The sequence below is a fragment of the Gastrolobium bilobum genome, unplaced genomic scaffold (assembly GCF_033153095.1).
Source record: "Gastrolobium bilobum isolate Gb01-03AN ecotype WA unplaced genomic scaffold, APGP_CSIRO_Gbil_v1 utg24801, whole genome shotgun sequence".
Lineage (NCBI taxonomy): Eukaryota > Viridiplantae > Streptophyta > Magnoliopsida > Fabales > Fabaceae > Gastrolobium > Gastrolobium bilobum.
Window position 1 is genome coordinate 93,421 of NW_026895115.1, and position 27,572 is coordinate 120,992.

The 27,572-nt window shown below is 33.8% G+C and overlaps 2 protein-coding genes across 2 annotated transcripts; one reads left to right on the forward strand and one right to left on the reverse strand.

The window, feature by feature from the left end:
- The first annotated feature begins 16,897 nt into the window (after positions 1-16,897).
- On the forward strand, positions 16,898-17,888 carry LOC133313136 (VQ motif-containing protein 4-like). Its single transcript, XM_061514491.1, has one exon. The coding sequence runs from the start codon at positions 17,059-17,061 to the stop codon at positions 17,767-17,769; it is 711 nt and encodes a 236-aa protein (XP_061370475.1). The 5' UTR covers positions 16,898-17,058; the 3' UTR covers positions 17,770-17,888.
- A 6,383-nt stretch (positions 17,889-24,271) lies between these two features.
- On the reverse strand, positions 24,272-25,003 carry LOC133313546 (probable protein phosphatase 2C 55). The gene is made up of 3 exons (XM_061514960.1): positions 24,671-25,003; positions 24,395-24,577; positions 24,272-24,277 (listed from the first exon to the last, which is right to left on the reverse strand). Exons 1-3 carry the CDS (start codon positions 25,001-25,003, stop codon positions 24,272-24,274), a joined length of 522 nt encoding a protein of 173 aa, XP_061370944.1.
- Positions 25,004-27,572: the final 2,569 nt, after the last annotated feature.

Below are 27,572 nucleotides of genomic sequence, written 5' to 3' on the forward strand. Positions count from 1 at the left end.
GAAACAGAAAACTCGCTCGGAAGAGGCTTGCATTCAACGAGATAGAGACTCTTTCTGAAGAACCGCAAATCATGGTAGGAAATAATGATGCAGACAATCCATTCATGAATACTATCCTTACTCCATCATTTAACAGGCCCAACTCTAGCATTGTTCAGCCTACTATTGCTAACAACACTTGGGTGCTTAAGTCTTCTAACATTCTATTGGTGGAGAGAGCTCAGTTTGGAGGAGAGGAGAATGAAGATCCTCACAGATTCATAGACAGATTCCTGATGATCTGTGACTCAACCAAACATCCTCAAGTGTCCAATGATGCAATCCGGTTGCGATTGTTTCCCTTTGCTGTTAAAAGAAAAGCTCTCAGTTGTTTGGAAAGGCAGCCAGCACTTAGCATTCCTACATGGGATGATTTATCTCAGAAGTTCTTTGCTGAGTTCTTCTCGATGGAGAGATACAATCAAATGGTGAATGATATCACCAATTTCACTCAATCAGAGGGTGAAACTATGTGTCCAGCAGGGAACAGATTCAAGGATTTAATGAGGAAGTGTCCTCATTATAAGTTGACTGCTGGTAATCAGGTGAGAATCTTCTTCAACGGTTGTAAACCTGAGGTTCAGATGGTGTTGAATGGTGTAGCAGGTGGCACTATTAAATCTTTGAGGGCAAATGAGACTCTTGAGCTGATTGAGAGAATGGCTGCCAATGAAAATGAAGGGTTGTCATCTAAGCCTAAGAGAGGTATCCTTCAGCTGGAAGGTAATGATGTGGTGCTAGCTGAATATAAATTATTATCTCAGCAAATGGAAAATCTGACAGAGAGGCTTGATAAGATGCAACTTCCTAGCATTCAGGCTAAAGCTCCTGCTGTTGTGTGTGAATATTGCCAGGACAATCATGAGTCTAATGAATGTCCATCTTTGATGTCTTCTGATTTTCCTCAACAAATGCAGGTGAATGGCATTTGGTATGATCAAAGATCTCCGCAGCAAAATGTTCAAAGAAATCAGAATTTTTCTACTGGAGGTAGTAACTTTCAAAGGAGGATTCAGGGAGCTGGCCTAGATTTCAAGTGTAATAACTATCTGCAGCCTCCACCAATCCAGTCCAAGGAACCTTCTGATTTGGAGAAGCTAGTAGGACAAATGGCTCAACATTCTAGTGCTTTTATAGAGGAGACTAGAGCTAATACCAAGAACACAAATGCATCTATCAGAAATTTGGAGAATCAAATTGGCCAACTAGCTAAACAAATTGCTGATAGAGCTCCAGATACTTTTCCTAGTAACACAATTACTAATCCAAAGGAAGATTGTATGGCCATTATAACTAGAAGTGGTACGGTAGTAGCATCTCCAGAAAAGCTAAATATAGGTGTGGAGGATGGCGAGAAGTTTAATGAGGTTGTGAAGCCTCTTGAGAAGGATGAAGAAAAAGAGCAACCCATTGTGGTTGAAAAGAATAAATTTGAGCTAAGTGATGAATATGTGAGAGCCATGGCACCTTATCCTGAAAGATTCAAGAAAGATGCTCAGAAGCAACAGTATGGCAGATTTCTTGATATCTACAAAAAGTTGCATATCAACATTCCCTTTGCTGAAGCTCTGGCTAGTATGCCTAATTATGCTAAATTCATGAAGGATCTCTTGTTAAAGGAAGCACAAGTTGCAAGAGTGCCAAACTATAGCACTTACTGAGGAGTGCAGTGCTATTATTACAAGGAAATTCCCTCCTAAGCTTCGTGATCCTGGAAGTTTCAATATTCCTATTGAAATTGGTAAAACCAAAATTGACAGAGCATTATGCGATCTTGGGGCTAGCATTAATTTGATGCCTCTTTCTGTTTGTAAATCTCTGGGAATTACTGAATTGAAGCCCACTATGGTCTCTCTTCAACTTGCTGATAGATATTTGAGGAGGCCAAGTGGTATTGTTGAAGATGTTCTTGTTAAAGTGGATAAGTTCATCTTTTCCAGCAGATTTTGTGGTATTGGACATGGAAGAGGGAACTGAAATGCCTCTTTTGCTGGGTAGACCTTTCTTAGCCACTGCTAGGGCCATGATCGATGTTAAAAACGAAAAGCTGGAGTTAAGGATGAATGATGAGACCACAACCATCAATGTCTTTGACTTTATGAAACAATCTTCTGATAAAGGCGATTGTTTTTGACTTGATGTTTTAGAAAAAGTGGTGGAAAAGGAAAAATCCTCTAGTCAAGAGCTTGATGAAGAACTTGGGGCGCGAGAGATTGTCCCATTTAAGGAAGAAAAGAATGTAGCGTTTGAAGTTCTTGAGAAGAAAGATGATGACAAAGAAGATGGTGCCCCTAAAGTGGAGTTGAAGGAACTTTCTGAAACTCTTAAATATACCTTCTTGGGTGATGAGGAGACTTACCCTGTTATCATCAATAAGGGATTGTCTTCTGAGCAAGAAAGAAGATTGATTGAAGTGATGAAGAAACACAAGACTGCCATAGCGAGGTCCATTCCTGATTTGAAAGGTATAGATACTTCTTTCTGTACTCACAAAATTCTCATGGAGGATGATGTCAAACATGTGAGGAAACCTAAAAGGAGGCGTAATCCTACAATGAAGGAGGTGATGAGAAAGGAAGTGGTGAAACTCCTTGATGCTGGTATGATTTACCCGCTTTCAGATACTGGTTGGGTAAGTCCAGTGAAAACTGTTCCGAAGAAGGGGGCGTCACTGTGGTCCACAACGAAAAAAATGAACTAATTCCGACCAAAATTATTACTGGTTGGAAGATGTGTGTGGATTACTGGAGGTTGAATGTCGCCAAAAGGAGAATCTGTGAGAAGAGACACCGAGACTTTGTCTCTCAGAGAAAACAATACTTGAAAGAGTTCTTCACATGGCTTCACAGTTGGAATCAAATCTGGGAATGGTGGTCTCATGCAACGATGCATCCAGTACCATCAGATCCTCCATTTGCTGAGTCATCCCATGCTGCTGAGGGAGATGACATGGAGGATTGATTATATCTCCTTGCTGTCGGGAAGTTATTGTACATTTTTTTTAGTTTATGTTTTTAGTACTTTTGCTGTTTTATTATGACCATAGGTTGATGTTAGGGTCATTTAGCTGAATTGAGTTGGTATATTTCCCAAACACTCTGATGTTTTATTGTGCGCATTCTAGTTTATTCTATGTGCTGCTGTTTGTTCCATGGTGCAGGTTTTTCATCCATCTTTTGGTTTGACTATTGCTGGGGACAACAATTCTTTAAATCTGGGAATGGTAGGCTTTAGGAAAGCACCTTGGAACTGCACTTCTTCTATCAGGGGAGATATTCTAAACTCTTTTAATTTTTTTTTCTCTATTTTTAGTTAGTTATTTTGTGTTAATTATTTCTAAAAAAAAATAAAAAAATTTCTCAGGTTTAAATGTGCTTATCCAGTTAATGTGCTTGATTGAATTTTAAGAAATATGTTGTATAACTTTCTGGCATAACATTGCATAGGTATAATTGGATTACATATTGCTTGTTTGTCTGAACTGATGTTGTGAAATTCTGATAATGTCTGAGGTTAATTTTCTTGAGTCTATATTGATACCATAGCTGTGAGGTTTGAGCTTAAACACTAAATTTTCTTGTTGAGAGACCTCACTATTGTAACACCCTAGAACTTGATCTGTTTCTCTGTAATGCATGCATTGGTTGAGCAGATAAAGGCATTTTGTTCTTACTAGCCTATGGCCAAAATAGCCCACCTGTATGAAATTTTTCCATTGCTAGCCGCTTGAGCCTGAACTTATTTTGTTGATAAATAACCTGTGGCCTGATTGATAACTTAGCTTATATCCAGGTGACTTACCTTGATTTTGATTGAATCACTGATGTGTTGAGAAAATAAAACAAAGAAATGAAGGTAAGCTCCATAAAGGTTAAGTGATTAAGGGATGTAGATTTCATCTTTGCCTATATAAAAAAAATGAAAGAGAAAGAAAAAGGATAAATATGCTTAAAAGGTGGCTAAAAGGAATTAATTCCCGAAATTATGTGAGAATGTTAGTGGAGCAAAATCATTGAATTGAATGTGCTAAATTGAAAAAGTATCAGTTTTTCAATCTCATTGTTGTTTGAGCTACTATCCATATATTCCTATCATTTAACCAGGCCAAGTTATAACCTGTGAAGTCCTTTTGATCAACTGGTGCATGTGTTTAATTCTTCATTTTTAAGAATTTTTTAGAACATGATCAAGCCTATGGCAGTGTTATAGCTGTATGGGATTGAGTGCTCATGATACCCTAAAACACTGAGTGTTGAGTGAATATTATTTATCTTTGTGAGGGATAATCAGAGTAGACTTGTATCTTTAGAAAAATGATGACATTGTTGGAAATTTATGATATTGGGTCAGTCATGCATAGCATATTGTGTCTAAGAGTGTCTATGTATTGTTATGTTGGATTAATTGATTGTTTCTGGATTGAGTCTTGTACATTGCTGAGGACAACAACATTTAAATTTGGCAATGGTTTGATGTGCCTCTAGAAGATGTAGTTTTCCAGGCTAAAAATGATGAGAATTAAGTCATAGAAGAGCACTTTTTATACATATTTGTTTATTATATTGACTTTTCCATCTCAATGACATTTCTCACCTATTTGTTATATTTAAATAGGGAGAAGAGGTGGAAACTACGAAAAGCTTGGTGATGCGACTCTACACGGGTGGAAATTCCATGCTACATCGAATTGCTGGGCCAAAATTCCAGAGAAGTGGCGCAACTTAGAGCCACACTGGCGCAAGTTAGCGCTGCGTGCACATGCCAATTACCAGAGAAATGGCGCGGTTTTGCGCCATAATGGCACGGTTTTGCACCGCATTGCATGCTCTTGAGATGCATCAGATTTTTCCAGGCTAAACACCAGAGATCTGGGGCGGTCTTGCGCCACAATGGCGCGAACCCGCGCCAGTTTGCGGAATTCAGTACCGTGCTTTTTTTTTAAAAAGGACAGTTTAGGGAGAAGAAAACGAGAGCTATTTAAAGGTTGTTTTTGGACAAAACTGAGATTATTCCATTCCTTGAAAGAGATTAGCCGTCGTGCTCGGAGAGTGATTCCAGTGGAGATTTTGTTCATCGTGTTCTTCCAATTCCATTTATCAGTTTATGTTGAATATTGATATTTCAGCCATGATCATGGTTGGCTAGATTTTTTTTATTGTAGTTAGGGTCACGAACCCTATGTGAACCCTTGTTACAATAGATTGGTTTATAATTATTCGTTTATATAATTATCTTTATCTCTACCCTGTGCGTAATTTCTGTCTTCGTTGTTAGAACTGATCAATCTAATAGTTGATGATAGTTTGAGGGTTAGAACTCTAGATAGGAATATTGGGGTTTTGATCTTGAAAGGGGGTAGGATAACAATTTATATGCATGCTAGGAATATATGTATATTTGATTGCAGATGCTTAAATTATTGGGTTCATTGCTTAATGCCATGAGGAACATTGCAAGGAATTGGGGTTCCAATTGGGGTTAAAGGGTTAATCTTGCAAGGAATTGGGGGTTAACTACTGAATATTTTTAGATAAAAATTTACATGAGTAATTATATAAATGAGTATTGTAAATCAATCCAAAGTAAGAAGCGGGAATCATTTGGTGAGTGCACTCTAGCTACAATGCTTTCTCACACTTTTACAAATTAATCCTTATTTTTATTTTTATTATTCATCACAAAAATTCCAAAAATACGTTTTTGCGTTTATTTCTTATTTTTAATCAAATCAACAATATTTGTCACACCTATTTGAACTTTTCCCATCTTAAAAGGAACAATTATTTGATATTTGATCCCAATCCCTGTGGAGATGATACTTTTCTTATCATTGTATTACTTGTGCGATCGGTACACTTGCTGGTGAGCATCAACAAGCCTAATTTGAGTAAGAATTTAGGGATAAACAATTTTTTGGAAACAGGGGACCCGAACAACCCCTGCACTTGACCAGATTGGGCAGTCTGTGTTCTCTTTGTCCTACATGATACTTTACAACTCTAAATGGTACTAAATTTTAGGATAACATAGCTAACATCTCAAACTTTAAAATGGTATATGACAAGTCCCAATTTGACCTGTGTGGAGGGAGATATGCACTCACAAAGACGGCCTAAAAACTGATCATTTCTTATAAAATTCGATGACATCTCCTTTGTTTTATTAACTAATCCCACTTTGCCCAAGTGTGTTCTAAAGCATCAAATGATACCTAATTAACAAGGGTGGCACACAAGGATCAACAAACCTTGGTGCTTTTACAACCCACAACGTATTTACATCATTTACTTGATTAACTCACAATGTAATTCATACTTAGTTATTAAACCTCTTGAATCTCATTTCAATCACATATTTCCATTTCATGCATTTGCATCATTGGACAATATCATCATAACCTATAATAGGCCTATTACCCTTCCATCACATACATACTTCATAAATTACACAAGGTCCATCATACTTTAAATTACAATTCTCCAAATACCAAATATAACTACAACTAAAATGCTCCAAATATAACAATAATTATACAACACTAGACTTAGCCAAAATATAACATGAACAATAAAAGCATGGTACATGTCACACATGCAATATAAAATGTTTGTGCTCTAAGTATAGCTATGCAAAATAATCCAAAATGCAAAATGGCATGCTCTCCAATGTGCTCTTCACATGCTCAACCATGTCCTCAACCTCTGAGCCTCTTGCCCAGGACTCTAGCACCGCTACAACCACCTGAAACATAGCCCCATAATATTCGGTGAGATATACGAATATATCTCAGTAATCCAAAGGTTTTGGAGGATCACTCTGCCTAATGGCTCACTCAGATGTAAAATCACAATAATGAACTACACACACATCATACAAATCATCTGACCCAATGGCCTACGACATATGACATACGGAATCTCATATAAGAATGTGTTCTCGGGACATCATTCAAGGCGTCCCCAACTATAACTCCCGAGACATTCCTAGAGTGCTCCTCAACGGATAACAACTCTATAGCCCCAGGTCAACTGGAACTCCCTAGGGAGGTCTCTCCAATGGAAGTCCCTTAGGGCATACGACAACTATCTATTTGCCAAAGATACGGTACAACTCTATGTACCCAAACAACAACACATGCATGATCATGTTATACTTATACTATTGCATCAAACAACTTCCAATCACTACCCGAATGGGCATGGTGAAGCACACACGGGGATTAACCTCAATACCAAGAGATTACCTTTTTGAAGCTCCCGAGCTAGGTAGCTTCAAACACAAGTTACCCCATAACTTTCTTCAACCAAGAAATGCCTACACAAAAGGTCATTTCCACATCCATTAGTGCCACAATGACATCCCATTTGGTCATCTATACAATCATGCACACAAGTGATTAATCACTTACTAATATCCTTTTGGTCAAGGACCAAAGGCAATCCACAAGTTCCAAGCTTCAATCTTCAAGGATCACGTCTGTGGGAGGCAACCTACAATGATCACAACATAGGATTATCAATCCACTTGTCACACAAGTCACATTTCAAGAATATTCAATTTCCTCTCCCACATATACTATTCGGCCAATAAGACCATTTTGTACAATTCATGTTGTTAATTTCTTTTTAATATTCCTATGGTACCTTTAGCCAATTACAACACCATATCCATCACCCAATTTCATCAAACCATAAATTAGCACAATTTTTCACTCTCATACCCTATATGGCTGAATTGATGCACAAAGGAAACCAAGGGATTTTTCTTGTGTTCTCATGTTTCAAGTTCATTTCAAGGTCTACACTAGTTCATCCAAACACCTACTAACACCATTCATCAAGTCAAATGTCCAATTGCACAATCACACCTTATTATCCCTAACTTGGCCGAATGCATGCTCTTGGAACATCCAATGATCTTGCTTCCAATTCTCAAGCATTACACACTCACACAACCCATTTATACTTGATTCAAATCATCACACATTCAACTACACAATTTTTGCATTATCTTTCCCTAAACTCACATATTTGGTCGTATTATACATAGCCAATTACCAAGGATTCTTAATTCATTTTTTACACATCCAATGCACCACACATCATATAATTAACTACTATAACTAATCAACAACTAAATTTCTCAATCATACAACAATCAAATTTCAATAAATCTCAAGCTCATCATCAAAATTTTCACTAAGTTACAAACTTTTTCTCAATAATTTTTATGAGCTTAATCATTTTAATTCATCATTCTAATAAAAATTTATCTAATGCACAAATTCAATTTGAGGTCCCCAACTACATCAATCAAGATACACATAGCTTTAGGTCTTGAAAATTGATCTCACAAATTAATCAACAATAGCTGGTGAAACTTACCAAGAATCAAGATCCAAGATCCCTTAGAACAATACCCAAGAAATGGCTCAACCTATAAGCTCCAATGGTGGAAAAGACTTCAAATTTTTGTAGGAATGAGTAGTAGATATCTCAAAATCTAGAGGTTTTCAAGAGCAATGGAGGTGTGGGTTGGATTCATTGGACAATTTTCTTGAAATTTCATGTAGAACACAAGGTATTTCAATGGAAGAATGGAAGAGAAAATCTCCACCCCCTTTGACAAGTTGAAGCTCGGTTTTTTGAAGAAGAAGAGGGGAAGATGAAGATGATGAATAATGTAAAATACGTGTTCTTAAGTCACTTAAGTGAGGTGGGTCCCACTTAACACATCAATCAATTCAAATTACTTTAAATCTTCCACTTAACTCACTAATATCCAATTAATTCACAAACTATCCATAAAATTCAAAATTTAATATTCATCAAAGTCCTTTAATTGCCCATGAACGGATGAATCTAGAGTTTTTCGGTCATTTGGTGAAATCACTGTTTTTTAGCCTGATTTGTGCACTGTTGGCATGTTTCCCCCCAAAACCCTAAAATTCATCTATAATCACATTTATTAGTTCTAAGTACCTTTTCCAACTTATATTAAAACCTAGAGCACAAATTTCACTTGTTACGTTTTTTGATACAACTGTACCGCTGTATTTTAATTCGGTAACAACACTATTCATTAAATTTCCAGAAACTTGCCTAACCATTCAATTTTTCGTTCTGAATCCATTTTCAGGGTTATTTTTCTCATTTGAGATCTTATGCTATCACTTTACTATTTAGGGTTACATATTTGTTAAATTACCGTTTTACCTTTTTTACGTATTCTGACTCAGAACTCAGGATTTTCACTAATCCTACCATTTAATCCTCATTTTAACAATAATTATGCGTTTTAAATCTATGAGGTGTTATACCTTGGAGCATCAAGGTGTCTTTTTTGGTGAGGAAAAGACCAAGCTTTCCTTGGAAATTTTCGTGCATACTTGGGCAATGGTTTGAAGTAACTTCAAAGACTTCAAAGTTCCTTCCTTTGTCTATTTTCAAAATCCCTAAGGTAACCTATCATCATTTCCTTTGTAAATTCATGAACAAAGCTTGTTTTGAGTCTTTAAAAAGGGAAACTTTGATGATTCAAGTTGAATGTTGTTAATTTAAGTGTAATATGGTAGATTAAACTTCTGTTTGTGGGTAAAACAAAGGTTGGAACCTTAGAAGGCCGTTGGAACTTGAATTATGCAAAAAAAAATTGCATTTTGGCATTTCTGCACAGGTGGTAATCGATTACCCCCTGTATGGCAATCGATTACCTAGTGCAATTGTGACAGCAAGTTTGGTAAAATCGCGATATCCTGAGATACAGAGCTCAGAATTGAGTGAGGTTTGGACCTATCTGAAGCTAAAATATAGGGATACATAATTGCAAAATTTTAGATCCATTGGATAAGTGGATTGATCACAGTTTGAAATTTAAGTTGTTGCCTTTTTGTGAAAATTCAGTTTGCAGCAGTCACTTTGAGAAAAATATAACCGGAGTTATACAACTACAAATGAGACACATAATATGTCGTTGGAAAGCTTGTAATGTCTAGTTTAACATACTAAATTTTTAGGACTTTTGGTAAAGAGCTGCAATACCAGTTTTAAAAATGGTGAATATAGTTTAGTGCTTAAGGCTTCGGAAAGAGGTTGTAATAAGTGAAACGAAAAAGAAATAATGTTCCTTTTAATCTGAAAAGATAAGATATGTTTATTGATAGTATGAATATTATAAAAATAGATATGTGACCTTACTGGGTACTGTTATTACTTGTGACCCTTTGGACACCGAGTCATTGAGGGAGGGTTTAGCTTGGCAGGTAAGCTTCTAGTCCTCGGATTTATCCACTGTTTGTTCCACCAAACTGCATAGGAGGATTGTTTGATGTGCATGGTATGCTTTTTCTGAAAATGTTCATGCATTGATATTTATCTTATATATGTGGATATGCTTGTTGGTGTAATATATGGATGTGATGTTGATCACTTACACGATCAGGCTGCGACCTTGGTGTGTAAGGCATAAGGCAGCGACCTTTATGTTTTGGTAGGTTGCAGACCTGCGTAATGCCTATCTTATTCTCTGGCTAGTTGAACTGCATATGCATACATCAGATGATATATATTGAGATATATGATTATATGAGGATCAAATTATTTTACCAAGATGAGACTGCATTGTGTACCCATTTCTATTTACTGCATTGTACACTGTTACAAATGGCCTGGTATAGCCATTCTACTTACCTATTTTCAGTTTTGTTTTCTTTACATATTGCCTGCACTATTTTTCGAACTTGTATTATACCTGTAAGTGAGCTTGGGGCGAAGGATTCCTTGAAGACCCCTTGTCTTACAGAGATTTCTAACAGAAATCTCACCCCTTCTGGGGCACATTTTTCAGGAGATGACATTCGTGAGGCAGACACTGATAGAGGCAAGAGGTCGATATATAGATTTTATTATTGTCATGAGCCATGCATATTATGTTTTTTTTTTTTGCCATGATGAGACTTTATTGTGACTAGAGTTGATGGATTATATTATTATTTGTGGTGAGGATAGGGGTTGTCTATGCCACTATTAAATAATCTATTTATTTGTTGACTTGAGTATTTGTATTATAGCACCATGAGTTATGGATGCTTTTGAATTGTTATTTATGAGTACGAGGTATTTCAGATTTTATTTTAGCATTGCAATTACATAAGGATTGTTATTAAAAGGAAAAATTAATCCACCACGAGGATTTACCTTGTTTATTTATATAAAATAGTATATTACTTTCGCGATTAATTATTGCAAGCTGCGCTTTAAATACCCCTTTGTATGTTAATACACCGGCTGCAGACGAGGTATTACAGATAACCCCAACATTGGGGCTAGATGGATCCTCAAAGTGTCCAAACACGGCAGTAGTCCACTACGGGAAACATGATCCCGACATCACGGACATGGAAGACAATACAACTAAAGTGAAATAAGGACAAAATATTTCAATCCAACATCACCTCGACAACCTGATTTAGGGAAGCCGGCCAAGTTATAAATGCTAGAAAGCACAAAGCACAAAGTATAAAAGCAACAAAACTCAAAAAGGTCAGGATAAGGCCCCAGCAAAGAGGTCAAACGGAAAACCCTCCACTTTTAGAAGATACTTTGGTCAGGAAAGTTTAACCATCATGAGAAGTCAGCATTGGAGATTTGAAAGGTGGGTCTAAACCCACTTAGCTAAAACAAGATCTCAGAGCCAGCAATACGAAAGATGAAACAAGACTAATATAGAAGCAGTGCATAGAGACCCAACTATACTTGTGAGATAGAATTAAAGCCTGACATAATATACACCCCAGCAGCCCGAACAACCGGACTACCAGATTGAGGGGCAACTATTATGGACCTGTCAAAGACCCAGATTATAGAAGGTCTAAGAAGGGCTAACATCTAAGAAAATATTTTTTGATTAATGCTACAGTAATGGAACAAAAATCGGGCCCCCACTATTCCTAAGAGGCCATAATTCCACCAATATCAAGTAACACATCTATAAATAAAGGGTTAAGCCAATAAGATACACACTCTCTAAACCCTCTTTCTATTAGTTGTCACTGTGAACATACTCTATGTCTTGGCTATGCCGTTATTATTATAGTGCACAGTGATCCGCTATTCTCTAAGATACTTCCCCCATAGGTACCTGAGAGAGGGCATTCAAATCCATTATTAACATACCATTCATTGACTGGACTTCTTTGTCTCTCGGACATAACAAATGGTTTAAAGTGTTCTCAACCCTTAAATAATGGTGCTCATGTTACGACTCAAAAACATGATGGGAGAGGTTTATTTAACTCCCTTAGAATCTCATTTATTTAAAACATCAATTAAAAAAGCACAATATAGTCCATTAGTCCTTCTACTACAGGACAGACAAAAGAAACGAACTCTATCGTCATACTAAACTCTAAACAGCCATTACCATTTCTAAAAATGGAATTCATGATTTTACCATAAATTATAATAATTTATTATGATAAACTGGACCTCTCAAGCTTTCCAACAAAGTATAACATTAACTATTTGGTTAAATATGGCTGGAGTTAAGCAACTCACAAGACAGTCATCCTATACTGATCTCTACAAGCGAGTTATGTCTCTTCAAGGAGTTCTTGGGAATTCATGTGCACTTTAAATTTTTCATAATTTGAATATGTTAAACTAGACTCTTTAAATTTTCTAGAGATATATTATATGCCTCAATTGGGTTTGTATATCCCAAGTTATGCATGTCGTAAGCCAACTACTTCAATCAGATTTCTGCGAAGTGAGTAGCGACTTCAAAACAAAGGAAGAATTTAAGAAATAAACATCCAATATTTTATTTAAACCTAAAAAAAGGAAGAATTTAAGAAATCCCATAAATTATTATAGATTTTTACTTGTAACGCTTTTTATTGGAGAAATTTTAAAAGAAATTAGTCTATCTAGCTACCCTTTCGCATTTAGCTACCCAAACTCTTTATTACTAGATTAATTTTAATGACTTATTTTAAGCACCTTCTATAATGATCATTCCCTTTTTTTTCCTAAGTAAGTTGATCATCCTCTTTTAACACGATCAAACTTGAAATTGACTTTATCTAAGAATAATGATTTTGAGGTTGGCAATTAATTTTCTATTTTTTTCTATTTTTTGAGTGATGAACAAAAACTAACCGTCCTTACGTGATAGGGGTGTTCGAGGTCTGGATTGGATCGGCTTTGAAAGCAAAAATCATTTGATTCAATCTCTTCGGTTTGACCATGTATTCATCCATTCGGTTTGAATTTTTTTCAAATTCGTTCTGATCCAATCCAATTTTTTTCGGTTTGGATTTGATCGGTTTTCTGAAAATTCTAAAATTTGTTTCATGATTATTGTGCAAATAACATCTTTTGTATATATTGGCTTTGTAATTTTTTTTTTTGAAATACAAAAGCATCGTTAAACGATAACATAGTTTATTTTTGGGCAATGAGATATAAAGCTATACACAGATGAAATTTTGTTGATGATATGTGATTAGGTTTTTTCTTGGGTTTAATTGATGGGTTAATGAAACTTGGGTTTAGAAATTTTTGGGCTATGATTATAGAAAGACCCAAGTAGGTAGAAGAGAATTAATATATTGGATCGGTTTGGATTGGATCAGTTTTCATCAATCAATCCAAAAATCGATCCAATCCAATTAAAATTTGCGATTTTTTTTCGGTTTTCGATTTATTCGGTTATCGATTTTTCGGTTCAGTCGCCGCGGTTTGAATATAACACGTGACCAAATTGATGATGCCATTACCAATAATATCATTGATTGATGATCATTTTGAATTTAGTATCTATGAGTTTCCTAATTACCATCCATCACCTTCTAGAGTTGAGAAAGGTGAAAAATCAGATTGTACGTTTATAACTTCACTAAACTTTGCAGTTTTTTTAATTGATTTTTTTTTTTTTTTGCTGACGGCTGAGAAGATATATTATGTCATACGAAGATGTATGATTTCTCTCTGCAAACCGATAATTCCCATGCTGAGAATTCGATGCATGCATGTATTTAATTTTAATGATAGCTAGCCCGTTAATTTCTTGTTTAGCACTTAAGCCTGTAATGAATTCATAGTTTTGCATAGCTGATGGAGGAGGGGATTTCATAATCCTAATTATAATTATCCTTTATAGACAACATTAAATAAAATTTTAAAAGCAGTGATTTTGTCTTATATAAAATTTAAACTATTTAATAGCCCGTGATATATACAAAATTTACTTTAATGCATATATTTTCATGATTTGGTTTTGATTCTCTATTTACAAGTGACTTAATATGGCACGCTATATTCCACGTCCATTAGAAAATGGTACACAATGTTCTTTTATAATTTGATTTTTAGAATAATATTTCTGCAGTTACTGCATATAAGTTATCTGCATTTATTTTCAAAACGATGTCATTTTGAAATTGAAAAATTAAATAATTATAATTATAAAGACTATAATAAACCTGAAATAAAATAAAATTACAAAAACACCATGATTTTCGCTCCAAAATGACATCGTATTAGACTTAATACATATAACTTATCTGCAGTAACTACAGAAAAAATGAACCCTTTGATTTTTTGTTAAAATTGATTCATAGTATTTTCAACAAGCATATGTTTATTTTCATTGTTTAAAAAACAGAGAAATTCAAAGAGAAGTTTCAAATTAGATAAGGAAGTGCCGGTAGAGACACTCTGGAAACTAAAAATGAAATTAGAAAAGAAGTTATTATATTTTTAGCAAAGCTTTAAGTTATTCCTTTCCAAAACTTACTTTCAAATAAATTTATGCCAAAGAATCGGTAATCAATTCTTTTCATATTTTGTGTCGGCCATAAATACATTGTGGGGATTAGCATAGTCAATTATATAATTGTTTTCGGCACGAAATGTTTAGAAAATTATACGATCAATTCATTAATTTGATACTCCATTCATTACAGTTCAAACCAATCAAACCTCACGTTTTAACAGGATCAGCAATCAAAGAAGAATATCTAATATACTTAATAACAGAAAAAAAAAATTGGAATTGTCAATTTCATGAAATCACACTGAAAACTATCTCTAAACCGTGCCAACATTACTAATTTGCTTTATAAAATGAAATAAGATCTTTCTAAATTCATGTCCTTAATTAGTAGCAGATAAGCAAAACTTGGACTTGCGTGAAGCATTTTGCCAAGTTTCCTACCATCATCTTAGTTGTTGTTAGGATTGTAATTATTACGATGGTTACGAGTATAATATTGATTGTACAATCGTAACCATCATTAATACGATAAACGTAACAACTGTAATCATCATCAGTATACAATCATAACATATTACAATCGTAATGATCTTTTAAAAAAGAAACTAAAAAAATGAACTTTTTGTTATCATTTTCTTTGAGAATATTAAAGTGACAACTTTATATAAACAAATAGATTAACATTTCTCAAGTTATAAAAGATAATTTTATTTTCTACGTATGTAAAAATATGTATAGCTCATGTGAAGAGAAAAAAAAGATGAACCTGTGTACTTTTATGTGTTGAAGATAAAATTATCTTTCACAACAAAAGAAATATTACTCCTACAAACAAAACAATAAATACTATAATAATATGTAGAACGACTTTATTAATCTTATGCAATAGGAGATAAGACATCTGTGACATAACTTCCTGCAGATTTATTGATTCCGTGCCTTTCTTTTTTCTTTTTTAATATGGGAAAATATTTCTCCAATCATATTTTCAGTGAGCTCAAAACAATGTTGTTTTGGGTTATAAAATTAAAAGATTATAACGATAAAGACTAATATAATTCTGCAATGTATTAGAATTATAAAAACATTTTGATTTCTGTATCAGACGTCATTTTGGACTCATAAAAAATAACTTATCTCTATTGACTGAAGAAATTTTCTTACCCTTTTAATATACAGTGAAGTCCACCACATAATTATATTTATAACATAAGATAATATATTACGTGAGAATAATATAACCCAAAAGAAAATAGCAACACATGAATCGATCTATCAGTCGGAAAGAAAATTAATGTCTAGTAACATAATGTAGAATCTGTAAACAATAATAATAACATGACCCTACGTAAATTTTATTATTATTTTTTATGCGTGTGATATTTTTTTCCTAGGTTTGTCGTCTTGTCTGTGTGAGGCGTGGGGTAATGAGGTTGAATTTGCATACTCTACTTCAGAACTCGGTTAGGTAGCCGTGTCGTGTATGAAAGAGTTGGGTTTAGGTCTTAGATGATTGTCATTGGTACGTGCTACACACTCTCTGTTTGAAAGTTCACACAAAGCACAATCTAGGAATGGGATGGGCGTTCTGATCAAACATGTAGTTATCATTCCCAATCCCATCACCCAATACAAGAGTCTCTATGTTTGGGCTCTGAAGTCAATGCCACTCGTATATTTAACTCCACAATCATCATAACTTTCCCTTATTGCCAGTGGTGTGGCACATATGCTATTTGCCAAATTATTCCTACTTCTTCCATCAGAGATTCTTGTTTTAAACAAGCACGAGAGAGATGTAACATAAGCGAATCAACAATTCACACTTCATTATTGTATATTGAATCATTACATAAATTTGTGTTGCATGTTGTTTTTTTTTTTTTTTTTTTTTTTTAATTTATATAGGCTAGCTGTATACAATAATTTTTATTCTACCGTTTCTCTTTCAACCGTTGGGGCCATTTTCTCTGAAGGCCCACTAAGAAGAGCACAGTAATTTCAATTTTCAAGAGAGAGAGAATATTATTAGTATAAGAAAATGGAAAAGTGGTACAAACCAAAACAAAAAACACAAGCTAAATAAGCAACCACACCCTCTTTATTTCTTTCTTTCTTTCATCAAATCCTTGTTTTTCAGTCTTCCATATTTCTTCTCCAATTTTGACCCAAACTATTTGCTCTTCATTTGCAAAGGCTTGGTTTTTGTGCAAGGCAAATAGTAACTACCCTTAGCCTCCATCAATGGATATAAGCTTAAGGCTCCAAGATAGAGAGAACCAATCTTTAAACTCTCCAAGAACCAATCTCAGCAACTCCATGAGTAGCAGTAATAGCATTGGCATCAAAATCCCCACACCACCTCTTACCCCAAACACCATCCCTAGATCTGACTCAAACCCTTACCCTACAACCTTTGTCCAAGCTGACACTTCCACTTTCAAGCAAGTAGTTCAAATGCTTACTGGCCCATCAGAAACCACAAAACCAGCATCATCAAAAGCACACCCACAAGATCCAATTCCACCAACACCATCATCATCATCATCATCCAGAAACTTCAACATCCCACCCATGAAGATACCACCAAAGAAGCAGCAGGGGTTCAAACTCTATGAAAGGAGGAACAACAACCTCAAGAACACCCTCATGATCAACACCTTGATGCCCAATTTTGCTCAAAATTCTGGGTTCTCTCCCCGCAAGCCAGAGATTCTCTCACCAAGCTTGCTTGATTTCCCTTCACTTGCTCTTAGCCCTGTCACTCCATTGAATGATGACCCTTTTGACAAGTCCTCACCTTCACTTGGAAGCTCTTCAGAGGAAGATAAAGCAATAGCTGAGAAGGGTTTCTACTTGCATCCATCACCCATGTCAACTCCTAGAGACTTCGAGCCACAGCTCTTGCCTCTTTTCCCTGTGACTTCACCTAGAATTTCAGAATCTCCTTCTTGAGAAAGAAAAGAGGTTGTGTATCATCAGGCTATGATCATTGGGTTTTCATTTGATTTTTAATCAATAGGTACATAGCTTGCTCAATTTGTAAACTTTTCTTCCTCCAATGTAATGACAAAGCCCTTTTTATCTTTTGCTTTAAGAGTATTATTACTATTACTATCTCTTTCCTCTTAGATGAATTTTTATTTTTTCTGTGTGTGTTATATGAACGGTTATTCATGGATTTCTGTTAGAAACACAACATATCGTAAGGGAATAATCATGAGCCAGAGAGGGCCTCACAAATTATGATCATATGAATCAACTCAGTTTCATTCCAAAAGAGAAGTTGTGTTTAGAGATTAAGAGACTGATGAGAAGGTAAAGGGAGGGTTAGGAAATAAGGAAGATTCCTTGGAACACATTTTACTTGAAAACAGTGACTGTTCTAAGGACCTAGTTCTGTCCTATGTTGTCATCAAGGAAGGCTGCACCCAAAAGGAAGGTGGGTGGGTCAACTCAATGAAGGTTGAAGGGGGGGGGGGGGGGGGGGGGGGGGGGTCCCTCTTCTTGGTCATGCTAGTTTTAGTTTTATTAGTTTTCTAAGCAACTCAAAACTACATAAAGTGATGTTTTCTGGGTTTTGATTTTCTTTCTTCTGACTCCAATGAGAAGAAAAACCATTTCTGTATCAGTTCTCAATCTCCCATTCAGATCAAGAAGTAAAGCAAAAACTTTTTTCTTCTCCCTCTTTGTTACATTCTTTTCTTTTTGTTTTCAAATGCAGAATATGTATCGACAAAGACAGTTCCATATTTGTAAATTGTTACATCTCAGGGCCTATGTAGGTGTTGATCACTAAAATTGTTGTTGTAACTTCAGAAACCATGTAGCCATCTGATTAGTGAAATTTTTTCTTACAGTGGTACTCTTTTTTGTGGATTACAATGGGAATGGAACACTACACACACCTAACACACACCACCAGGCGAACCCTAGTGGTTCCTTAGAGTGGTACTCTGTTTCCTGGATTATGGGTGAATAATATTACGCATACATAAAGCAAAAATTCTTATATTGTGCATAAGGTTTATAGCAAACTAAAAGTACGGATAAACTAAACAAGGACAACAACATAGAAAGCAGAGTTACTAGTTTGAATAAATTTTTCTCAATTGTGATGGTAAGGTGTTTTTTTTTTGTGAGTTAAGGTTTTAAATTGGTGCAATCCCATGAAAATTGCAACAAGGATAGAAAGATGTAGAAAAGTAACGTGGCAAAAGAGAGAGAATTGCAAACTACGAAGTACCCTTCCAAAGCAATTACAAGAATTGCTGAATTCACTATATTAGCAGTTATAAACCATAATTTGTAACTATAGAACTGAACCAACAATCATTGTTGCTTATATCAATTTATCCTTTTCCTTTTTCTTCTTCTTCTTGTTTTGTGGATTTCGATTTTCATTGATTGTAATGGGAGACATTGAAATCAAGCAGGATTGACAAACTGACGAGAGGAAAGTCTAAAGATGAAGGGGGGAAAGAAGTGGGACTTTTGACATAATAATCATACTTGATAAAGTAAGGTAGAAAAGAAACCATATGTAAATAACAAGAGCATAGAATATGTGGAGACCAACTTTTTTCTTTTCTTCTACTTTTTAGACTTCGTTTTGTCATTTAGGTACATTTAGGTTGGACCAATTGCTAGTGCAATGAACAAAAATTGCTATTTTTTATTTTTATTTTTCTCCTAGTTTATATTCAACTAGGTAGGAACATCTTTTAGTTCCGGGATTTCTGACATCACTTTTTGACAAATATGGCAGCTAATTAGGTCGACTGGAAAACGACCAAACTGCTAAGACCGCATGATAAATGGAATATAAAATCCATAATGGGACATCACTTTTAAGTTTTTGGTTTTTGGTTCAAATAATTTTTTACATGGTAATTTTTGTGATCAGGTGATCACGATTTCGATTCTCACTGCATCATCTTTTAGTTCAAATTGTCATGCTCAAGTCACGTGATTTTTATTTTTTGTTTACTAAATTTGTTGATTAAAAAAATTTAATCTGTTTTCTTTTTAAGTTTAATTCTGAAAGCTAAAAAACTTGATTTTAGATTGATATTATATCAGAGTCTGACAGGTATTCAGGGTGTTGGTTCTATTCTCAACTATGAATATACTTATTCTGACAACATAGTAATCAATTAGAGCTGTGTCACATTGGCATAATTTTATCTAAAACACACATAATATCAGTTACTACCATTTTTTGGTCCGTTCTTTCTATTTTTTTCTTCAAAACTAATAATTAATAATTCTTTATTCCAGATTATGTGAATAAAAATTATATGAAACTGTTTTCTTATCTCTTAATACGGGGAGAATAACCGATGTATTGTGATTTTTTTGAAAATTGAAATAATTTAAAAAAGTATTTATTAAAGTAATATAATTCAATATTTTTTGAAAATTACTTTATCATATCAACGCCACATATGAAACATGTGTCAATTACGAGTTATGTTTTTGGGCTCATATGATTAATGGTGGTAAAAAATGATCAAACTATTATTTTGGTAAATAATTTTCAAACTATATTATTTTATTAATTTTGTTAAAATTATATTACATTTGTGTACATGTTTGAATTATTGCATTCCATTCCAGCTATACTAGCCGCTGCCAACGTCTCAAGTCAGAATTCAAGCTTCACTCTTTCTCTTATAAACGATATTGTTATACAACGCATGCGGTAGAACACATCATTTAGGGTTTTTTTTGTTGCAAAATGGTAGCAAACAATATTATTTCAATATAAGGACAAAGTTTGCAAATACACAAATATTTAGCACTCTTTTTTTTTTGGAAATTGAATCAAAATAAAAAAATTAAACTTTTTTTAACAATCATACTGACAGAAATTTGATTTCTGGTTGTGTGTATGGAAAATTCTTTATGGTAGAGATAAAATCTACTTCGACGATCTCTATGTCTCGAAGGAATTTGTCTTCGACTAACGGCGGGAGATACCCTAAGTTATACTTAAAATTAAATCAAAATGAAATGAGTGAATTGAACCACTAGACACTATAAATAATCACATTTTTCATAACCATGTTAAAACTCGAGTTATTACACAAAAATGAGCTCTTAAAATTAAAAACGAGAGAAATGTCATGTATTAGTAACCATATTCCTATTTACACAATTTCCCAACACGCTGCAATCGGAACCTTTCTTCATATATATCATCTTTCAATGTTTTAGCTTAGGCAAAAGTGTTTTCTCATTCCACTTCTTACCCACCAAACTTAGTGTACAAGGGCGGAGCTAGGGGAGGCTAGCATGGGCGGTCGCCCCCCTCCCCATTAAAAGAAATGAAAAAAAAAAAATTAATGTGGTGAAGGATGTGGTATCGTTGTTATTGTTAGATGTGCTTCTTATGAAAGTTTTGATTTGAGATTCAAGTTGAAATCTATCTCCACCTCATCTAATGCGTGTGTGTTATGTATACCCTTTTCCATATTTTCAATTTTATTTTTATTTTCATTTGTTATATTTTGGTTAATGAAAGCTTTGTCTTTTTTGCTTTGCTCTCTTTTCATTTGCATGTTTGTGTTTCTTTTTATGTAGTGGTTTCGTATAGAGAAAATGAATTTGCTCTAACTTAAAAGATTCATTTTTTGGGCAACTTGGTTGCAGTTTTTTTTAATTTTTTTTTTTAAAATTATAGTTAAATGAAGACACTTTTTTTTAAATTATTGTTTTAAACTACTTTTTATATCTTTTGGGCCCGACCAATAGTATATTTTTTCAGTCTTTGAAATGTTGTTAAATGCTAATATTTTGGTAAGAAATTATCTAAATGAATTCCATAAAAATATGAGGTGAATAGGTAAAGAAAATATTGATACTATGTAAAACAAAAATTAATTTTCGTCCCCTCCCCTCCGATCTTTGACTCCGCCACTTATCCACAAAACTAAACCAATAAAAACTCAAGCAAATTCAGGTAATTAAAATCCTAAGAAGCATGGTAGAGTGCATAATTTTGCCCATTCTTTTGGATGCACCATATTTCAATTTTCTCCTTTCAGCCATTTCGAATTCCCCACAACTCCACCACACCCAAGTTTCTTTTCACCTTCTCAATTCCTCATTTTTACATCTTTTTGGGCATCAATGTTCCCCTGTTATGCAGAAAGTGCAGCAACTCTTTTAATTCACGAATCCCTACCTTTGTTGCTCGGAGTAAATCAAAGAATGAGGAATTCACACAAGTCCTTTCACTCCTAATCATCTCGGCCAAATTAGGTGAGATTTGACATTTCTTCCTTCATAAATTAGGTTTCATTCTATTACAGTCATTCTCTTTAGAAATTTAGAAATTCAAACAAATGAAATATGAGGATGAATGTATGAAAATGTGATTTGGAATGATTGTGGATATCGGTGATTGCATTCATATTATGGTCTGATTTTATAAATTTATTCTGAATGAGATAGTAATGAACTAGCTTGGTGATTTTCTTTGTAATTTAACTCCAGCCGAATTTTATGCAGCTTGAGATTCTGTATTTGCACTAAGTGGAATTCTAATCACTTTCATTTTGTTGTTGATGATGAAGATGACATGTGAGTGTATGTACTTCATTAACTTTGAGATATAGATTTTTTCATGCTTTGTTATGTACTAATGAAATCAGAGTAGTTCAAGAGAGAAACTAGAATTAGATTATGATAGAATTCATTGGATTTAATGAAAGGAATGGAAGTGAAGGGCTTCTGTTGGGATATGTTTCAAAGGGTATCCGAATACAGGGATTTCAGTACTTGGATACTTCCTTATGGTAGTGAATATAAAAAAATTAACTAATTATCATAATGTAATGGACTTCTAATGGTAAGCCAAGCAACTTCACATAGACTAATCGTAAGAATAAAGGAAAAGATTATAGCACCTTTAATATTAAAATAATGGAAATTATTTGAAGAAGGATCATCTCCAAGTGGAATTAAGTAAGAATCAAAGCACTCAGGGATGGCACCTTTTAATAAATCAAGTGGTTAAATTTGAACTAGTTAAGAATGAAAAATTAAAATTTACCCAGTATCACAACAGAAAGAAAGAAAAAGATAGTAAAAAGAAAGGTTATAAATAAGTTGAAAAACCTTCCCAATCACAGGACCTATGTCTTGAAGATAAATTTAACTGAGATGTCAAGATGCTGTAAACAATACCTCTTTCCGGCTTTCCCTATGGTTCTTATTACTTGACCACTACCTCATCTTTTGTCAAATGTGTGTAATCGTTGGTTGACTTCATATGTTCAAATCTTTTTTTATTTAGCTTGGCATAATGTATCAAGATAGGTTTAACAGATATAAATTTATTAGGCCGATTGATCGAGAGTGCACTTAATTTAAAAACTATTTATCAATAACTCTACTTTCAAAAATTTACTCATTTATCTTACTTTGTCCAAAGTTGACCGAGTGTGTCCTGCATCTTACCTGAATTTTATAAGTGGTGTGTTCCTATTTGACAACTTTGGTAAGAAGCTGAGCCCATTTGATCAACTTGGTTAAATTAAGGTAAATTGATAAATAGTTTTGAAAATATGGTAGATTGATAAAGGGTTTTATGTTTGTTATGTTACATAACATAACTTTATTTTCCTACACACAAGAAAAGGGAGAGAGAAAATGAAATGATGAAAGAGAGACAAAAATATGTGGGCCCCACCTCTTTGTTGCGTGTGTAGGAAAATGGAATTATGTTATGTAACATAAAACCCATTGATAAATAATTTATAAATTACGTGCAGAATGTTCAATTAGCGAAAATTATTCAATACTAACATATATGTATGTTTATAAAATCAGAAAGTTGGGTTACTTTTCAGAATGAAACACTCAGCTTTAGCTAGAAATTCTGTGAGCTTATATTCACAGGGACCAACAAATTCATCATAATAACTATGACCCTTGACTCCTTTTACCATTTCCATGTCAGTAATCTTCAATTTGTGGAGACAACCAGAATCAAGTAAAAATAACAAGAGGAAACATATGCTTACTACAACACACACAATTTAGAAAAAGAAATTACAATTATGTTTGGCACTCTAAGGGCACTATGTAAGGAATGCGCCAATAAGATTGATAATGGAAAAACAATTGCCAACAAAAATGATAATGGAAAAGATACAAATATGCATTACTATTCGTTAACACTTCTTTGCATGTTGCTGCTTCATTTGCTATTATAGTGTGCTTTGTTTTACATGTTGCATTGATGAAAAAAACAAAACAAAATGCTAAATATTCGAAACCATTTTGTCAGAATGCTTAACTGAATATGTTGGTGTTTGTAGGTTATTAAACAGAGCCCAATCAATTGTTAGTCATTTATGTTAGCTTGGATTTTTATGAAATGCCAAAAGACATGCTTTAGTAGTTGTCGAATTAGCACTTTAGTTTGCACACGTTCAACCAGAATAAGCTATATCTGCACCACAAAAAACTATAGAAACATAAAAAGAAACTAAGAGAGTGACAATTGCCCAAACCAAATTCACTCAATAAGATGGTTAACCAAGTTCAAAGAAGTAAACAACATTCATACAATAATATGAGCAACTACAACTGTAATATCATCAATCTTTCCACCTTTATGATTAACTCCGACCTTCTTACAAGCATCTTCAAAAGGGCTTCCACTAAGTTTACATATGGAAAGGCACCGAGCCACTTGTGCTATTTCCTTGGCACATTCTTGCACATTCATTAATCTTCCTTCTGCTTTCATCTATTTCAGAATCACTTCAATCTCAAAAGGAAACATATTACTAAAAACACCATCACTTTCTAACATTACAATATCCCCTAGTTCAACCAGGACCTGATACTCCATAGCAGAGTCAGGAGAATCAGTCTTCAAACCATTCCCCAACTGATAGGGCGTGTTGAATTTTTGCTGCTGAATGGGTGACCGAAATAGCATTCTATTGTTTCTAAATAGCATTAACCCACTATCCCCAACGTTAACGCCATGTAAGACATGTTTCTTGAGACTTACAATGGAAGCAGTAGAATACCCTTTCGCTTTGGTATTCATGAAAGCATGACTCAAGACTCTTTTTAGGTTAACAAAGTCTTTTGGTTCTTGTTTAACTGCAACGGTAGCATTTTTTATGAGTTCTCGAGCATACTCACCAGCGTCTATCCCTTTCATAGCCCAACCACAAACACCATCAGCAACACCAATGGTTTGTTCTTCCTCACAGATGAAGTGGGAATCTTCTCCCAATGGGTACTTTGAATTTATCTTTTGATAGTAATACCCTCCTGCAACAATCTTTAAGCTTTGAAACTCTTCTCCAATAGCTCAAACGTCTTTGTCTTTAGCACGACGCTTCTTCTGTGGAGGTTCCAATGAAACAGGTGCTTGAGCTTAACGCTTCTTCACATTCAACTTTGAAACTTTAAGAGAAAAAAATTGCTGCAAAGATAGACAAGAAGAGTTGCAAAACCCGCTCATTTTTTTTTGGAAATATTCCAATCGGTTCATCGCTTTGCGACTAGTCCGATTTGGGGTGGGTTCAGGATTAAGGCTTTAAACCCCTCCCAAATGTGATATTGGAAAGGATCGAACACGTGCTTTCACCCCCACCTGCTCAACTCCCATTCACCAACTGAGCTACCATCATTTGGTAAAACCCGCTTTTTACAAATCCTAGTAAGATTACTCGATTTTGGAAACTATGTAAATAGCCATAAATGCTTCCAGCTTCATTATTAACTCTTTTTAATAATACTGTTACTTTATGTTTCTTTTCAATTATTGTCATATATAATTTTGGGTAATATATATTTGTTTTTATGGTTTCCACTACTAGAAAATGCATTTTCTTTGACGAAAAAATTCCATTGAAAATTCATTTTCGACGAAATTCAGGCCGTCGAATTTCTCTCCGTTGATAACAATTTTTTTCACGGAATTATAAATTCCGTCAAAAAAATTTGACGAAATTTATTTTTGTCGAAAATTTTCGACGAAAAATCAATGGAATTCCGTCGAAAATTTTGTTGTGATGGTTTTTGACGGAAAAGGGATTTCGTCGAAAGTTTTCAACAGAAAATCTATGAATTTTCGTCGAAAATCGATGTAAAGATTTTCCACAGAAATCAAATTCTGTCGAAAATTTTCAACAGAATATCAATGAAATTTCGTCGAAAATTGTTGTAAAGGTTTTCGACGAAAATGGATTTTGTTTAAAGTTTTCGACAGAAAATCAATGAATTTCCGTTGAAAACTAATGTATAAATTTTTTACGGGAAAACAAATTCTGTCGCAAAATTTTTAGAGATTTTTTTTATCACAAAAAAAAATTACAACATTTACAACTAACCTAATCATCATTTATTTTCATCAATCTAACGGTTATAATTTATTAAAAATTATTGAGTCATATTTATTAAGGGAAAAGATATTGTAACAACTAAGTTGTGTTCCTACTAAGTTACTACCAATCAATCTCACCGTTAGATCGATTATGTGGATCCAATGGTTATATTTATTTTCATCTTTGTATAGTCATGATTTCTTAAATTTAATACTTTATATTTATTTTCACCTTTGTATGGTTATGGTTTTTCATATTTAATGCTTTCACTTTAAATATAGAGAATCATAACCATATAAAGATAAAAATAAATATAATCGTTGGATCAACATAATCGATGTAACGGTGAGATTGATTAGTAGTAACATAACTTGATTGTTACAATATCCTTCCCCATTTATTAATTAATTATTAATTTTCAATAAATTATAACAATTAGATTGACGGAAATCAACGGTAATTAGATTGGTTGTAAAGGTTGTAAACTTTTTTGGTGATAAGTATATTCAGCCCTATTTTTTTTTACATTAAATTTATGGGGAAGATATTTGTCCTTATAAAGACATATAGTTTTTGTTATTTTAATTAAGAGAAAGATACAACCTAGTATTTTTTATTTAAAATTTAAATTTAAAAAATATTCACTTTCTCTCTTATGACTTTCATTGTTTGTCACTTTCTCTCACTTGAAATGACACAACTCTATATTCCTTAAAAGCACAAATAATAAACCCTAAATTTATATTATTTAAAGAAAATATGCATTTAAAATTTTCAGAAAACTTTAAGACATGGAAATTAATTGTATATCAATATATCATTAACCAAAACTTCTCAAGTTGAGTTCTTTACTTATTGTTCTTAAGTTAATAACTGTATGTATGTTTTAGCATACTTATATATTGGTTCCTTTTTTCTGGTACAAAAGTTATATGTATTAAGCCTAAAACAACGTCGTTTTAGCTGGAAATTAATGTGTTTTTATAATTATAATTTATTCAAAGGTTATAATATTCTTTATCATTATAATTTTTAATCCTTCAACCCAAATCGATGTCGTTTTAAAAATGAATATAGATAATTTATCTGTATTTACTGTAAAAATATTAAATCTTTATATATAAAAAATATTAAAAGCTTTTTCATGAAATTGTAAAAACTAGCGATTATTTTTATTAAAATAAATTAACTCCAACAAGCGCTGAGTAAATCAGTGTTTATAGATTGGTCATACTATTTGACGTTTGGTACAGGAGAAAAAAAAAATTTGTCCGGGAATCTCGATTTTCAAAAATATGATTTTTACATTCAGTTTACGATAATATCTGAAAATTTAAAATTTACAAAAAATTATTTTCCCGGGAACCTTAAGATAAGCCATGTACCAAACGGCCCCTA

Excerpts from the sequence above, each read along its gene's own strand:
- LOC133313136 (XM_061514491.1), top strand. The coding sequence starts at position 17,059 with ATGGATATAAGCTTAAGGCTCCAAGATAGAGAGAACCAATCTTTAAAC.
- LOC133313546 (XM_061514960.1), bottom strand. The coding sequence starts at position 25,003 with ATGAAAGGGATAGACGCTGGTGAGTATGCTCGAGAACTCATAAAAAAT. Across the intron at positions 24,578-24,670 it reads ACTCTGCTATGGAGTATCAG|ATGAAAGCAGAAGGAAGATT; the intron begins GTCCTGGTTGAA and ends ATTCTGAAATAG.